The sequence below is a fragment of the Schistocerca serialis genome, chromosome 9, assembly GCF_023864345.2.
Source record: "Schistocerca serialis cubense isolate TAMUIC-IGC-003099 chromosome 9, iqSchSeri2.2, whole genome shotgun sequence".
NCBI classification, from domain to species: domain Eukaryota; kingdom Metazoa; phylum Arthropoda; class Insecta; order Orthoptera; family Acrididae; genus Schistocerca; species Schistocerca serialis.
Genome location: NC_064646.1, coordinates 207,417,635 through 207,435,609, shown reverse-complemented (window position 1 = coordinate 207,435,609; position 17,975 = coordinate 207,417,635). Strand labels below are relative to the sequence as shown.

At 40.3% G+C, this 17,975-nt stretch overlaps 1 protein-coding gene across 1 annotated transcript in view; it reads right to left on the bottom strand.

Moving 5' to 3' along the window:
• Positions 1-264: 264 nt before the first annotated feature.
• The window catches only part of LOC126419472 (odorant receptor Or2-like), a 51,616-nt gene continuing 33,905 nt past the window's right edge, over positions 265-17,975 (bottom strand). Inside the window, exons 4-5 of the mRNA XM_050086660.1 lie at positions 7,511-7,666; positions 265-321 (exon numbers count right to left, since the gene is read on the bottom strand). Coding sequence (XP_049942617.1) covers positions 265-321; positions 7,511-7,666 — 213 coding nt within the window. The remainder of the gene's footprint in view (positions 322-7,510; positions 7,667-17,975) is intronic.

Sequence of the window (17,975 nt, the reverse complement as noted above, 5' to 3'; positions counted from 1 at the left end):
TTAAATTTTTGTTCCTTTGTTACAAAATATTTTATTACACTATGTAGGTAGATACATTACATTCTACAATGTCTGTAGAGTTCTTTACAAATTGTTAATACCTTTTAATTAATATTACATTAACATTCTAAACCTTCTATTCTGTTCATTACATCAGATAATTTAAACTAGGAGATCCATATGTGTACTAGCCTTGGGAGCTTCATTGTGACTTAAAAGCTGAACAAATCAATTCACCGACCTTCAGCTCCGAATAATTTGGTTCTAACGTCTGTTCATTTGACCCAACAACGCATAGTATGAATAGGATGCATTCACCAGCTGTAAGATAAATATGTAATATGAGATCACTGGAAGTGATTCCATGTTTTTATAAATCTATGTGAACAAAGTCCATAACATTTGGGATTACATTCGCAGTGCACACACATCCTGTAACAAAGTGACCTTTATACTAAACTAATGATCATTTCGACCAAATACAAAACAGTAGTCGATCGAGAAAATCTAAGACATGTACAGACAAGTATTTCTAACAGACGTCATCCACATTGGAAGGCATTTCGAGCGCTCAATAGTGACATGTTGGAGAGTGGGTTACTGAAGCCTAAGAGAGATAGACGCCGTGCTAGGTGAAGAAGTGTTTCACATAAATCTCAACTACATGTTCATTCATTGCGTAGGGAATTTCACCACAAAAACCAACCCCCACACGCACACGTCGTTAGGAATCGCGCGTGTCTAACAGTGTGTATGCTGTAGTGTATACAAAACGTACAGCGAGTTCGCTAGGAGCCGCCGTGTGGTTCATAAATTTAGAGCCGATGTAAAATACACCCTACTTTTAGTGGTCTCTTCCATATGCAGTTAGATGTTACAGGCCGTTGATCCTTATATTACGAATTTGATTACGAGGAACAAGAAGCGGTTGTGAGGCTTATTTAGATTGGAACTCTGGTTAATATTAATAGATAAATGTTCTAATACTGATCACCAAGGGGGGTAGGGACACTTCTAAACGTCAAATAGAAGATCCGAAGGCAGTGGTGATAGATAATCTGAGCCAACAAGCCAACTGAGTTCCACAGAATGCCTCAACCTCAAGTACCTGCATTTTGCAGCCAATTCACTGCCAATTATGATATCCAAAATGTACATACAGCGTTTTCAGGTAGTGAAAACGACAGAGCACCGCTTGCGAATGGCAGGATGTGAGTCTGAGTCTCCATACAGTGCACAGTTTCCAGTCAGCTCAAGGACTGGTCGCGGAGTACGTTCCACTATGAAGTAACATAAAATCTAATTCTCATGAAAAAAAGTGAGTTAAGCAGTCTGTAAGTATTTAAATTGTACTTAAGTACACCTGACAACCATAGGATGCCTGATTTATTACTCAGTACATATCGGTAAGTGTTGGACACTCAGAGACACTTTGTACTTTAACAGGTAAAAAATTTATACATTCGCCTGTATGACGTCCCATAGGGGCGCTTCTGAAAAGGCTTGCACAGGCGTGTCTGCCATGTGTGTGGATGGTTGTGTTTGTGTGTGTGTGTGTGTTGGGGGGTTGTTGTTGTTGTTGTTGTTGTGTGTGTGTGTGTGTGTGTGTGTGTGTGTGTGTGTGTGTTTGTGTTTGTGTAAAACCCTTGGATTATCATATTATAGTTGCTTCAAAAATGCATTTTTACCCTAAACAGACCAAATATTCAAATTGTTGTCCACTGGGACTTCTTCCTCTAGTTTTTTTACTGAAACGTCCACTTCAGTATGTGTTGTATCCTTCGGTTAAATTTTGTATGTGTGAAAATTACGTATCTGTCTTTCTTTTGTAAACAGTACTAACTGACTCATGTTCTGATCGGAAATATCGTGTAAAGACAAACACCAAATTCCTGTGGAGAAGTTGGACGGCGGGTTGGGTATTCCGTTGTAAAAGTCAGAAGGTGTGAGCTCTGTGCTTGAAAACCAAGTAACAGTATGCACCCGGAAAATGGCATGCGCGGCAGAAAACATATGAATATGACCCATCGTCGCTCAATCATATTGATTAATTAGCCTCAAACGGTCGTTAATTAGTTAAATGGCATGAAGAACAGGTATAGATGATCCCTAGCATCTTATCACACAATGGTCTAGAGATAAGAGCCTGAATCCAGATAAAAGTGCTATGATTGAACTACTTATGGAAGACGGTATATGGACGACGTGAACAACGTCTTCCAGTCTCGCTCCCATGCATATTCTCCCAATTTCAGTAAAAATTAAATCTACGGCTACAACAGCCGCAAAAACGGGCAGTAGCAGAACACTGCTTAAACGAGGGAAACAGTATGAAATTTGATGAAACTGTGGCAGTTGCCAACATTTCTGGTTTTTGGAACAGTGTCTATAAAGAGGCTATTGAAATTAGGTTGGCTAATAATTTAATCAACAGAGACAATGTGTTTCCTCTGAGCAAGACGTGGAATCTTGTATTATCTCGCATCAAAATTGAACGTTCTTCTGTATGGCCCTGAGTGCGATATATCGTTGCCAGCAGTGTTTCACGAAGGGCGGCGCCACCCCCATGTCTTGGAGGGCAGCAACCGTGATGGGCATCGATTCGCAGCCTGACGTCAGTTCTCAGCGGGACTCATCAGCGGAAGCAGCATTCTCCTGAAGATGGCGACCAGTTCGATCGCCGAAATATCGCATCAAGTTGATTATAGGATCCGGCAGCAAAAACGAAGAGGCTTTCAAGACTTATTAAGCCGGGAAAGCCTACGTAATCACATTAAATTGTGCCCTGCAAAAATTTCCACCAGTACCTTTCATTCTTTTCTCCCAGTCATGTTCCCCTACTGATACATGTTCTTTTCTTTCCCTATTATCGAGCTTCAGTCTCCCATTATAGTTAAAATTACGTCTCCCTTACCAGTCAGGGTATTTTATGTTATGTCATGATAATTCTATCATCAGCAGTGTTAGCAGTCATTTAAATTGTAGTTGGCTTTGTATCTGTCTTGGATGTGAGAAAGCGTTAATCGTGCTGTTCACAGTAGCTTACTGGTATTCTTACTTTTTACTCATTCTTAGACATTGTCCAGCATTATCCTTATATGATTTATATGATTATATGTATAATCCTGTGTTTGCCTTAGTAGAAGTCCTCTCTTCCTGCCATCCCTCCTATACTCTCGGTAACTTCTAAATAAACGTTCCATTTTCTGAATTCTGTACCTTACCAAGTTTATTTTCGCTTGTGACAAATATCTCCTGACTAATCAACGTCGGAGATATTTTATCCGGGAGTATGTGGTCATCATTGAACCGTACAGTACATCGGCATTTACTCAGGAAATGTAAAAAGTTTCGATTCCATTGGATTCAGCTGTTTTCAATAACAGCGTAAAAACGCAACTTTGGGTAACGTCTGAAGGTCAGATCAGTCATTCATCATGACAGTGAGCTAGTGGATGAGCTGCTACTCATCTTGAGGAATTTTATACTGGTCTGGGCATACCACAGATATTTCTTCGATGCGCTTGCACTTGCGATAGTAGGTTGTCTATAATTTTGCTACTTCATGTTACGCGAAGTAGTATTCATTCACATTTACTGTAAATGAACCTTGCTGTCTTCCCGGTCAAGATAATAACTAATAACGTACATAGAAAGGTGACACTAAGCAACTTTACTACTACTCAAGCCGGCCGAAGTGGCCGAGCGGTTCTAGGCGCTACAGTCTGGAACCGCGCGACCGCTACGGTCCTAGGGGACTGATGATCTCAGAAGTTAAGTCTCATAGTGCTCAGAGCCACTTGAACCATTTGAACTATTACTCGAATCAGCCAAAGCAAATTTTCAGGTAAATTTTTTTCTAGATATTTTAATTTCTATTTCAAATATAATCTTAGATATTACTACGTTATCTCAACAACACTGAGATAAGTTTCTAGAAGTGCATTAATGTTATTGGTTTACACTAACTTTCGTTCAGTGGTAACGCTTGTCTGTACGCTCCTTCATTGTATCAGAGTTTCGAGCATTATGTTTTAATTGTATAAGCACAGTAACTTTAGGGTACACAGTCCTAAAGAACCCACATACTTGAAAAGTGTATGCATCTGTGAGGTTGTTGTAGAACACATTTGCCAGAAGGAAAAATTGATTTACAATTACAAGTTTTTCAGTTGTGTATTAAACTCTTCTTTCTGACTAGTTGCATCAGTGGTTATAGTAAAATAACCATTAAACACAGTCTGAAAGATTGTTATATTTAAGTAACGTTAAGGAACAGTTATCAGGAGAAAGAAAACAGGCGTTCTACGGATCGGAGCGTGGAATGTCAGATCCCTTAATCGGGCAGGTGGGTTACAATATTTAAAAAGGGCATTGGATAGGTTGAAGTTAGGTATAGTGGGAATTAGTGAAGTTCGGTGGCAGGAGGAACAAGACTTTTGGTCAGGTGAATACAGGGTTATAAATACAAAATCAAATAGGGGTAAGGCAGGAGTAGGTTTAATAACGAACAAAAAATAGGAGAGCAGGTAAGCTACTACCAACAGCATAGTGAACGAATTATTGTGGCCAAGATAGACACGAAGCCCACGCCTACTACAGTAGTACAAGTTTATATGCCAACTAGCTCTGCAGATGATGAAGAAATTGATGAAATGTATGATAAGATAAAAGAAATTATTCAGGTAGTGAAGGGAAACGAAAATTTAATAGTCATGGGTGACTGGAATTCGAGAGTAGGATAAGGGAGAGAAGGAAACACAGAGCAAAACTTAATCATAGCTAACACTTGGTTCAAGAATCATATAAGAAGGTTGTATACATGGAAGAATCCTGTGAGATACTAGAAGGTATCAGATAGATTATATAATGGTAAGACAGAGATTTAGGAACCAGGCTTTAAATTGTAAGACATTTCCAGGGGTAGATGTGGACTCTGACCACAATCTATTGGCTAGGAACTGTAAATTAAAATTGAAGAAACTGCCAAAAGGCGGGAATTTAAGGAGATGGGACCTGGATAAACTGACTAAACCAGAGGTTTTACAGAGGTTCAGGGAGAGCATAAGGGAACAATTGACAGGAAAGGGGGAAAGAAATACAGTAGAAGAAGAATGGGTAGCTCTGAGGTATGAAGTAGTGAAGGCAGCAGTGAAACAAGTAGGTAAAAAGACGAGGGCTAGTAGAAATCCTTGGGTAACAGAAGAAATATTGAATGAAATTGATAAAAGGAGAAAATATAAAAACGCAGTAAATGAAGCAGGCAAAAGGGAATACAAACGTCTCAAAAATGAGATCGACAGGAAGCGCAAAATGACTAAGGATGGCTAGAGGACTAATGTAAGGATGTAGAGGCTTATCTCACTAGGGGTAAGATAGATACTGCCTACAGGAAAATTAAAGAGACCTTTGGAGAAAAGAGAGCCACTTGTATGAATATCAAGAGCTCAGATGGAAACCCAGTTCTAAGCAGAGAAGGGAAAGCAGAAAGGTGGAAGGCGTATATAGAGGGTCTATACAAGGGCGATGTACTAGAGGACAATATTATGGAAATGGAAGAAGATGTAGATGGAGATGAAATGGGAGATACGGTACTGCGTGAAGAGTTTGACAGGTCACTGAAAGACCTGAGACGAAACAAGGCCCCGGGAGTAGACAACATTCCATTAGAGCTACTGACAGCCTTGGGAGAGCCAGTCCTGACAAAACTCTACCATCTGGTGAGCAAGATGTATGAAACCGGCGAAATACCCTCAACTCCAAGAAGAATATAATAATTCAATCCCAAAGCAAGCAGCTGTTAACAGATGTGAAAATTACCGAACTATCAGTTTAATAAGTCACAGCTGCAAAATACTAACGCGAATTCTTTACAGACGAATGGAAAAACTGGTAGAAGCCAACCTCGGTGAAGATCAGTTTGGATTCCGCAGAAATGCTGGAACGCGTGAGGCACTACTGACCCTACGACTTATCTTAGAAAATAGATTTAGGAAAGGCACACCTACATTTCTATTATTTGTAGACTTTGAGAAAGCTTTTGACAATGTTGACTGGAATACTCTCTTTCAAATTATGAAGGTGGCAGGGGTAAAATACAGGGAGCGAAAGGCTATTTGCCATTTGTACAGAAACCAGATGTCAGTTATAAGAGTCGAGGGGCATGAAAGGGATGCAGCGGTTGGGAAGGGAGTGAGACAGGGTTGTAGCCTGTCCCCGATGTTATTCAATCTGTATATTGAGCGAGTAGTAAAGGAAACAAAAGAAAAATTCGGAGTAGGTATTAAAGTCCATGCAGAAGAAATAAAAACGTTGAGGCTCGCCGATGACATTGTAATTCTGTCAGAGTCAGCAAAGGACTTGGAAGAGCAGTTGAACGGAATGGACAGTGTCTTGAAAGGAGGATACAAGATGAACATCAACAAAAGCAAATCGAGGATAATGGAATGTAGTCGAATTAAGTCGGGTGATGCTGAGGGAATTAGATTAGGAAATGAGACACTTAAAGTAGTAAAGGAGTTTTGCTATTTGGGGAGCAAAATAACTGATGATGTTCGAAGTAGAGAGGATATAAAACGGAGTCTGGCAATGGCAAGGAAAACGTTTCTGAAGAAGAGAAATTTGTTAACATCGAGTATAGATTTAAGTGTCAGGAAGTCGTTTCTGAAAGTATTTGTATGGAGTGTAGCCACGTATGGAAGTGAAACATGGACAATAAATAGTTTGGACAAGAAGAGAATAGAAGCTTTCGAAATGTGGTGCTACAGAAGAATGCTGATGATGAGATGGGTAGATCACATAATTAATGAGGAGGTTTTGAATAGAATTGGGGAGAAGAGGAGTTTGTGGCACAACTTGACAAGAAGAAGGGACCGGTTGGTGGGATATGTTCTGAGGCATCAAGGGATCACAAATTTAGCATTGGAGGGCAGCGTGGAGGGTAAAAATCGTAGAGGGAGACCAAGAGATGAGTACACTAAGCAGATTCAGAAGGATGCAGGTTGTAGTAAGTGCTGGGAGATGAAGTAGCTTGCACAGGATAGAGTAGCATGGAGAGCTGCATCAAACCAGTCTGAGGACTGAAGACAACAGCAACAACAACAACAAGAAACCAGATAATGAATATTAGCATATATATATATAATTTTACCTGACGACCTTCAAACTATTGTTAATATTTACGTAACTAAAATTGGGTAACCTTGCCTAAACTGCACTATTCTCGCCTTTCATTGTATTAGTAACTGTGCTACAACTCAGATTTCAGTCTTTAGGCTTTAAAACGATTAAGACAGACGTGGAGTGAACTACTACTTTCGACTTTAACTAATACGTGCTATCATCGTCAAATTAACGTAAATGTAGTGCGCTTGGAAAAGCAATGAGTCAGCAAATTTTAGTAATTCATTTTACCTCATGATAGGACAATTTTTGGAAGAATGATTGGGGTATCATAGACTTATGCGGTTCCACAGAGTATTCACATTAAAGCCTACATGATAACACTTACAGAGACGAAGGCTTCCCTGTTGATAGGGTAGATGTGTCCAGCAGTGAGAACCAGTGGTTTCTGGGCGCGGCTGATGAGGATCCTGAGAGCGCGCTTGAAACGCCCACTTGCCTCTACCCAGGAACAGCTGTATGCTGAGAACACTACCACCTCTGCCTACGGAAAGCAAAACAATTCAAGAAAAAAATTAGACGGAAGGTCAGCGTTGGCCGTAATTTTGTTGAATTATTAACATCAAAAAATGATTATTTTCATTGCTGGAAGTTAAAAATTTTCACATAGTGATTAGGAATAAGAAACAAAAGACCACAAATACACCAGAGTAAACCAACTGTTGGTAAGAACGTACCTTTAGTGTACAAATCAAAGCTCGTAGGTACTGGTGTCTAGTTATTATCAGTAACAGAAGCTACGAAACGATCACAATAACTGAAGCCGCTGTTTACATTCACCTATACAGCAGACCTCAGTGTGGCAGGGGCTTGGAACGCCCTCTGTGTGATATGAAGACTTAACATTACTTTATTTGGCAAAAGATTACCACAAAATATCAAATGTGTACTTGCAAATCGTTAATTGAATATTTGAAATTTAAAATTGTACATTAAATACGCATAGCAAAAACGAAGGGGAAAATGCACAATTTGCCAACATACACTGGCGTGTTATTTTCAAAACAACTTTATAAACATGCAAGAATAAAAATCAACAGGTAAAATTATAAGGTGTCAGATTACAGGACTAGTGAAACAGAAAAATTTACAAATAACATGACATCAAATATAACAGAATTTGTTGTAGCACAGTAACATGTTGCATGATCTATTGATTGAAATTTATGTCTTGAAGAGAAAACACTACTTTAGGTTTTAATGCCCTGCCAATGAAGAAGTCGTTACAGACAGAGGACAAAAGTTTGGCAGGACAGACGAACAGAGGATATTTATTTCTTACTGCTGCTAATAAACTAATCCTTGTAATTATACAAATATCACATCATCTCTATTTGTCCCATGTACGTCCTGTCATACACAAAAGAATATGCTAATCCTTGAGCAAGGGAATGATTTATATCACCCTCCCCACCCCTAACTGACACCAAGAACAATGGGATGATTTATGAGCCCCCTCCAGACCTGTCACCTGAATAGTAGATGACTTATGTCTTTTTCCCTTCCTTTGTGGGGCACCATAGGACTACACCACCCCTCCCGTGATTTATTACCTCCTCCCCTAGGATTCTAGGTGCATGACTGTTATCCTGCTGGGTCGTTAAAGGTCGACCTAGTTGACTATATAGCAGGAGGTCGCAAGGGAATAGCTGGTCAAAAATGTCTGCCTGTATGATGACACAGTCAGACACAGTGACCAAGAAGGTGACTGGTACGAAGTTGACGATGTATGTGACATCATAAACCCGCTTTCCCTCTCCCTTAGAGGAATCATGTTCTGCATCTCCTGTATTATTACTTGATCCAATAGTGAGAGCACACTGGTGAGACGATATACAAGGGAGTTACACATTGGTTCATTTTAGCATTTGTTGCGTGCCTTTTTATGTAATGGTAAAGGTCAGCACAGTAGATGACAACGTGAAGTGTCGACCATCGTCGTCCCTACGATCTGAGTGTAAAAAAGATCAATAGTATCACATTAAAATCCACACTTCATGGTCCTGTATTATGTAAAAATTGGCTGAAAATTCTAAGCAGCCCTACTGCACTCAGAAAAAAATCTGTTAGCCCACGATTTGTTATATGATACATATACATCTTTGTTTAGGACTCTAAAGATGCCCCTCTTCAGAGGTTTCGACACCACTTTCATTCCAGTGCTGCTCTATAACCTGCCTTCATGCAGGCAGAATCTAAGGGGTTTCGAAAGGGTTTACTCCTCTCAGGCGCTAGAGGAGCAGCAATGCAACACAGCTGAGCGTGTGTTGAAGTCTCTATACAGGTACCTTTTAAAGAGTTCAACTAACCCTCTGTAGATGCCATTGGTGATGTTTTCTGAAGCAGAGGTCTTGGAGGGACCCCTTGCCTTTTTATTCTCATAGTTGTCAATTTTGCAACCCCTTTGTAATCTCGCCGCAGAAATCCATGCAAGAGGAGGGCTGAAAAGGCACAAACAGACTCTAAATGGTCCCTGGATATCAGAGCAGAAATTGTGGTCGCGATACACTTCAAATGACTTCGATCAGTTTCAATGGAGTTGCAGCAACAGAGGCCTTAGGGAAGATTTCAGCCATTTGTGATGTGTTAACAGTGTCGAACGCTGTCAAGAAAGTTGCCCTATTGCTCATTGGACTGTGAGCTGTCATTTTCTATGGCGAAATGTGGAAGCAACACCCCAAAGGAAGGAGTGGCTCAATTGACGCCCTTATGCCACTCCTTGAGGCCTTTCGTGTCGATTCTTAGTTGCTGTATGTCTGAAATGTTTCCCTCCGCCACCATAAGAAAACTGCTTGATTTCAACACCTGTCCTCTGACCTTAAATTAGAGGTGAAAAAATAAGTAGTGAAATGTGGGTAAGAGAGGGTGTGAGGACCTTGTGCTACCTCGCTAGGCCTTTCTTTGGACGAGATCTAGTATGAACTCTGTCACGCCCTTCCAATGTACTCATACAGTAATTCGCCTTAAGCAATTTAGGCAAACAGCGAAGTTCTAAATCTGAATGGCAAGCTTCAGCAGGATGTCAGCAAGCTTCTATGAAAGCTGAATAAATTTTCAGCTGCCATAATCGCTAAAATCATTTATTCATATAGATGACCTGTTCTTCAATTCTCTGTTGCCATCTTCGGAAGATGAGACCGAAAATACTATGATACAGAAACTACCATAACAACACACGCAACTATATCCAAGGTTTGCGATACATGAAATAGAAACGTACATATATTTACACAATCTTCTCCTTCAGCAGAGTAAGTGGTGATATTCAATGTATGTCTATGTTGATATCGTGAGCTATACTGGAAGTCGGCATGTCATTTTTAAATAACAGCTATGTACATAAATGTTGTTGCACCGATTACAAATGTTCACATTCATCACCATTTTACGACTGACAAATCCCAGCGCAAACATTCTTTTAAGTACATCTGATGACGCAGTGGTAGTACGACCCGATATTATCATCTGACATCACAATTACATATGCCTAAATTATTACCATAACATTTAAACCTGTCCTTGGTTCTTGTGTTTCCCAAAGTTCCTCTCCTCGTCGATTCTACGGCCAGGCTCCTCATTTCTTTTCAGTCTACCTAATCTCCAACATATTACATTAGAACCACTTCTCAGACGCTTCGATACTCTTCCTTTCCAATTTTCCCACAGTCCACAATTCCTTTCAGTTCAGTATTGTGCTAAAAATGTACATTCTCATACATTTAATTCTGCAATTAAGGGCAATGTTTAATGCTAGAACATCTCTGTTGCTCATGAACTCACCCTTTGCCTGTGTTGGTCTGCCTTTTATATCCTTCTTCCTTTCTCGGTCATATTGTTATTTAGCTCCCGAGGCATCGGAATTCTCGCACTTTGTCTGCTTCGTGTTAGCAATTTTGATATTAATTTTATCGCTAATTTCATTGACGCTACACCTCATTCCATCCAGGTAGGCATTGCCGTTAGCTTGATAATTCTTTTGACTGCTGTGTGAGGCTGGGCTCTTGTACATTTTGGTACTACATTTTCCAGCCGGAAAGTACCTTGAGTAGGGTGATGGTTACGTGACGTGCGAAATACCTCAGTACCGGTCTATCAGAAACGATCTTTCTGAAACGTATCATTGTTGACTGATTTTAACTTTCATAACCTTTTAATCGGCCATCCGATAGTGTAGTTATATTTTTCGAAGTGGTCCACCGCACGTGCTGATACGCGAAGCAGTTCAGCTGTGTATCCCGAGCAAGATCAGTTTTCTTCTATCTTCTTTCTCAAGAGTGGCCCATTCTCCTGCATATTGCCAGCAGAACTTGAGACGCCTTACATCTGAAATGACACTCATCGTTCAACGCATAAATACGTTAAAATTTGTTTGTTATATTTGCCAAATTCCGTATATTATATTTATTACACATCTACTACTCGCGAGCTTTCTTTACTGTCATACCTGTGCCCAATGATAGACTTCTGTACATTCACAGCTACGTATGTTAAGCTACTTTCTATGCCGAAGTTCCAAGAGGTGACAGCAGCGTTGGCCAATCAGAAGCGAGTGCGAGAATAAACTCCACGTGGCCTACGAGTTTTGAATGGGATCAAAGGCTTTTCCTTCATGAGTGTTCTGTTTTAGAGTGTTCTTGAGTGAAGGTATGATTACGCCTGTGTGTGATATAGAGTGCTTACGAACGTCGCTGTACAGAATTATGCTGAGAAATGAGAACTATGTATGGAAACACCTATGGGTTTGAATTGGGAAAGTTGTAAACAGAATTATATGTAACTCTGGAATATAAGGTAATATTTCTTCAAGACTAGTCTTATTGAGATAATGGGATTTTGCAGTGTGCTGTTTCGAGCTACGAGGAATGTGAGCAGACCCAGTTCTGTTCATATACCGTATTTAATTTGTGGCTGAGTTTAGCATGCTCGTATTTCCCTCACTAAAATGTTTTTGCGTGTTGTATACTAATGAAATCTACATTATGGAGGAGCTCTTTGTATGACTGTGTCGAGAGCACGACGTGAGCCGTGTACCGTTAATCTTATTGTTAGGTGTAAAACCTTTGTATTCTTGGAATCCAGTAACAACTTCAAAGTTAAAGACGGTCTCATGTCTTTATTTACGATTCATTCCATCAGTTTAACTGCATGACATGTATTTATGTGACGGCGGCACTGAGCAACCACGAGAACGTACGTGCTTCATGCAGAAGGAATGGAAGAAACGATCATGTATCTTTAATTGAATAAACAGTTCAGTTACCACTATGTCTACTGTCATATGAATTACTGATATGTCGAAGAATTCTTTCATTTTAGTAAATTATATTCAGATCACAAAAGGTAAGTTTGCCTTGAGATCTTCAGGGGACCAGCTGCTTTATCATCGTGATAATATTTTTTATGATAAGGTTACATTACCAACTCACAATAATCAAGTGTTGTCGATTCAAGACCAAACTCTTGATTTTGGTACACACCCTCTGATTAAGTCAAATTTAGATGTTGCTTATACGATCCTAAATGAGTTTTAATAGCGTGATAGTTAATCAGTGATCAACAGGAAGTATTATAAGACGCCAAGGAATATCTGTTGTGTGAAGTATGTTTGTCTATGGCGATTCATAAATGAGGGCAGTCAGATGGCGTAATAAAATTATTTTCTTTGGTGTTTGGTTCACTTTGCATTCGGGCATTCATAACTAGTGAAATTTCAGGTTAAGATTTATCACAAGAAAATGCTTTTGTTTATTCTCTTTCGTTTAACACTGTTCCTCAGATACCATACAGAATCCATGAGCTAAAGTATGACACAAGTAATACATGAAGAATCTCATTCACAGCACATATGTCTGTGTACGGTGGGTCGTATCCTGCAGTAACAACATACACTAGTTCCAACATAAATAACTTTTTAGTCATAGAAATAACTTTTTATTTTAATGCTGGTTTCACAAACTCTGTTCCTGAAAATATCTAACGAATGGTTTGTGACATATTTTGGTTTGATAATACATCAAACATCATTAGTAAAATATTCGTTTTCCCTCTGAGAGCGGCATCTGCCACCTACGTCCTCAGTTATTTGCTGGGTGTATTCTCAGTGAAGTGTACTGTGCTGTAAATGTAACTTACCTAATTCATAATGGTTTAGTACAATAAATTAATTGAAACTTATAACGACGCACTTAGTAACATAAGCTGCCAAAGAACTCCTCATGCAATTTCGTAAGCACTGAAAGGCATAAAAACTGGATCTGTCCTTGCTATGCTGTTCACTACAATCTGTGCTACGCAGCTATACAATTAGTTCACGATCTCGCTGCTAAGCATACAGCAACGATATACCGCACAAAATTACTTTTGTAAATATACATAATTTTCATACAGTTGTAAAGGACAAATACATATGCGAGTGGCTCATAGGTCACTGAGCAACGGTGCTTTTCTTTTTTTTATTCAGGGTCGTTTCATTTGGGACTTCCGGAACTCATACGAATTTCAGCTCGATGTAATCACCAGAGGGAGCCAAACTGTCACAGATAGACCTGTGCAGTGACTGATACGGTGTCCCTTGACTCTCGGGAGGCGTTCAATAAAACTCCTCACTACCGTTTAATGGACAGAATACAAAGTTCCTCAATATAATAGCATCTTAATGACTACATCCAGGTCTTTCTAGCTATATGGGAGCACAACTTTCACAACATGACGATTCCGTCAGATGTAAACTTTTGGTGTAATCCGACGGAGTCTTGTAGGGTTATTACGGTTTGCTATAGAATATAAATGATCTTGTGGACAACTTAGCAGGATCACGTGAGGCTTTCTACGAATGATGCTGTTGCTGCAATGCCACTAAAGAATCGACGGTTGTTGCAGTGATAGATAGTTTTAATCCCCTCGAAAACTATACGAATGAATAAATGAATAAATTATTATTTTAAATGTGCTGATTGAGACTCTGAGGACGTAATAAGTGCTTCAGTGGTTCACGGGTGTCGCGTCCGATACTGTTGTGGAAGCAGCACAGCGTATGTATTACCGACTCATTGTAGCAACATGTCAGTAAGCACCTAAAAATAACGAACAGCTGTCTCGTTGAAATACTGTGCAGCTCCCATAACATTATCAGACACGACACCTGTGTTGAACCAATGAAGCAACTATCTTAATTATTGTTAATGACGGAGAGATTACGCCATACGGTGGCGCAGAGGCGAACCTTTATTGTGGTGTCAGTGTGAAGCCAAAGTGGAAGAACGTTTCAAGGAAGCCAGCTGACTGATGGAAACGACGAGGAGGATGACTCAAAATTTTAAAATTAAAGTTTACAGGAAGTTGCAAAAAGCGCGCGCGAGCACGCGTATACATGATTCCGAACAGTACAGAATGAACTCTGCCGAAGTAAATGTACAATGGCGAGCCAGGGATACTACAAAAAACAACCATCAACTACGCAGCGTGTAGCGTCACGATTAAGAAGGGTGATGAATGTTTCCCGAGACGGGGGAAAACCACGGTGACGTTCGGAGGCATTGACCTCCGAATGACGGAGAAAAGTGTGGAGAAATTAATCATAGTAACAACCGCATGACAGACGGTTAGAGCACACAGGAACTGTCTAACATGTGCCCACACGAGTGCACAAAAAGGGCATTGGGGCACAGCCTTCAGTTAAGTTTAGCAAATGCCGATGCTGAAATTCTTGAAAATGTGTTCAACAAACGTTATTAAAATTGTGAAAAGAGAGTAAATTATACTGATTAACACGACGTGGCAAAAGATCGATTTTCAGTGACCTCAGCGTCAATCGTGGCTTTGCGTAACAACCGTATTTAGTAGCGAATATTCACACAAATACATGCATTGAGAACAAAGAACATTTTGTTTCGTGACGTCATTTGACAGAGACTGATTCTGCATATACGGTATACCGTTGCAAGGTTTCACTATACGAGGGCTCTTCGGAAGGAAAGGTCCGATAGGGCGGGAAATGGGAACAGTGAAAACAGAATTAAACTTTGAACAGATGTGTTGGGCAATGTCGCTAGTATGCCCGTCGATCACGTCACGTTGCTCTTAAAGATGCTCACAACAATAGTGTCTTCCGCCAAGTATGAGGGCCTGGTGTGAGATTTTGCCTGATGTCATGCAGTCCACATAACGTAACTGTCATGCGTTTCCTTCTGAACGACAACACAATAAAGCCCATAATTGACTATTCCTGGGTTTCATCTCTGCTCACATGAACCGCTAGCTACGAAGACAACATTCTGGCACAGACAACGAGCTGTGGACCAGTGTAGAGAATTGGCAGGAAGCACAGGATATTGGAAAGTAGGTACAACGCTACGACAGATCTCTAAATCGGAGCGGCATCTATGTAGAGAAGTAGCTGGAAGGTGTAGCTAACTGTTGCAAGTAAAGCATTTTTTATTTTCACAGTGGTTTCCTTTTTGCCACCGATCGGACCTCACTCCCCGAATAGACCCCGTAACTGGCTAAAGAAACTGAATGGACAGGTGTAACGGACGTAAGTGCAGATGTATTTATGTGTGGTACCTTCATATGTATGCACAGCAGTGTATTGGCTTTTTTTTCTCTGAGCCAACAATCTTCATACAAACGCATCACAAACTTTATGATTTGGTGTTCTCTATATAGTCGTAACTGCACGGCTAAGTGGACTATGTCTGTCATTATAGACGTACCATTTTGCGTCCAAGTATTCACACTTCAACACCTGACCTGATACATAGGAGAAAATAGGCATTAATGGCTTGCCCTTGCCACAGGTACTTGTAAATACTGACCAACTTAAAAACATACAACCTCTAATATCTGTAATTATTTGTCTGCAGATGACGTAAATACCTATGTAATGTTTTTCAGTACACCTCACCAGTTCCCAAGAGAAATATCTGCGGTTACACTCGTTACACCTTGTACATTTTTGCTGCAGCACTCCCGCATAATCCAACGTCATCCGAAGGTTTTTCGGTCCCTGAAAACGTTAAGAAAACTGATCCAGCACATATTGATAACGAAAGATAAGAATTCCGCGTTTCGCCGCCAACCGTTGCTGCCGACACTGAGAAGACGCCAACTGCAGGATCTTTGAGCTCTGAGTGGCCAACACATGACTGTCCAGTGCCTAGAGAGACTGTGTACTGAATATATCAGCTTCTGGGAGAGGGACAGTAAACGTTAATTAATTTAACATCCTCACAGAAGAAAATTTAAGAATCCAGTAGTTCACTCACTTTCATTCAATGCCAAAAGTAAAAGGTATTCGCTACTAGTACTGTTACGTTTGGAAGATAGTGGGGCACTTTGCATTCAGTTTTAGTGTTGGTTTTGTAATACTGCCGTACATGTGTGTGTCAAAGTCTCCAAATTCCGTTTCGAAATAGAATTTTCGGGCGTTGTGCATTCTTAGATGAGTGGAGCTTGTTGACAGTGCAGTTTGTGTACAGGAGAATATTCACTTTTCGATAGACACGAAATACTAGAGACTTTGACATACCGACACAGGTAAACGACACTCACAGTGACTTGCTTCATGGAGGGGAGGGGAGAGCCCAATCAGAGAAAACGAGCAGGTCCATAAAATACACAGGCAGGCACCTGGCCCACAAACATGGGTCATGGCTCCACGCCTAGCGATGACACAACTACTTTGTTTGGGGCCCCCTTAAAAAGGACTGCGGGCGCTCTATCTACTTACGTGGAGTTAGAAAGAAAACTGATGTATGTGAACGCAAATCGATTACTTCATTGGTGTGATTCATAGCATTCGTCAGTTAGATCGGAACGCATTCCACTGCAGGTTGCTCGATTTAATTTTATACAGTGTTGAAGAAAGGCCGATTTTCTGAGAATAATTAAAAATGGCTCTGAGCCCTATGGGATTTAACTTCTGAAGTCATCAGTCCCTTAGAACTTAGATCTACTTAGACCTAACTAACCCAAGGACGTTACACACATCCATGCCCGAGGCAGGATTCGAACCTGCGACAGTAGCGGTCGCGCTGTTCCAGACTGTAGCGCCTAGAACCGCTCGGCCACCCCGGCCGACTGAGAATAATTAAGAAACAGCTTCCGGGTACGTCGCAAGTAGCGTATAAGTAGATGGTAACAACCAGTACTGTCCAGTTAAACTACCAGCGATTAATCATTGGAAACAGAAACAAACGTAAAAGAATCAAAACTAAACATCAGTTGGAATGAGTGCATAAAACTTCTTACAGGGAAAGTAGATTCCCGTCTGAGATCCATCCAATCAATCTCAAGTAAATTTGATTTATGCTCTAAACACGTGGTTTACGGAACATTCATTCGAGCGATTGATGAGTGATGCTATGGCGTCACAACCGAAATTTACAGATTTTTCCCCTTCGTCTTCCTAATGTAAAATGTGGAAACATACACTGTAGAGTGGCCAACCGATAGGATTGAAACTTTTGGGATATATGAACTGTATCAGAGATACCACAGCTGTAGCCATAAATGTAATCTCTAAATGGACAAAGATCATCGGCTTTGATCGGATGTTAGTTCAGATGGGTGCTCAGCTTTAATTCTTATCCGGAGAACAAACGTGTAATCAGATGCCGGGAATACTTAAATGTATGGGAATCATATTAAAGTATTACGTTCACAGACAAGATTTCTTTGTTTTTCTGTCATAGGTATCGATTAGTCCATGTGATGACCAAGTGTAAGCATGTGTGTCAGTTACTTTGAAAGTATATTGTTAAAATCATTTTTATTTCATTTAAAGCACTAATTCT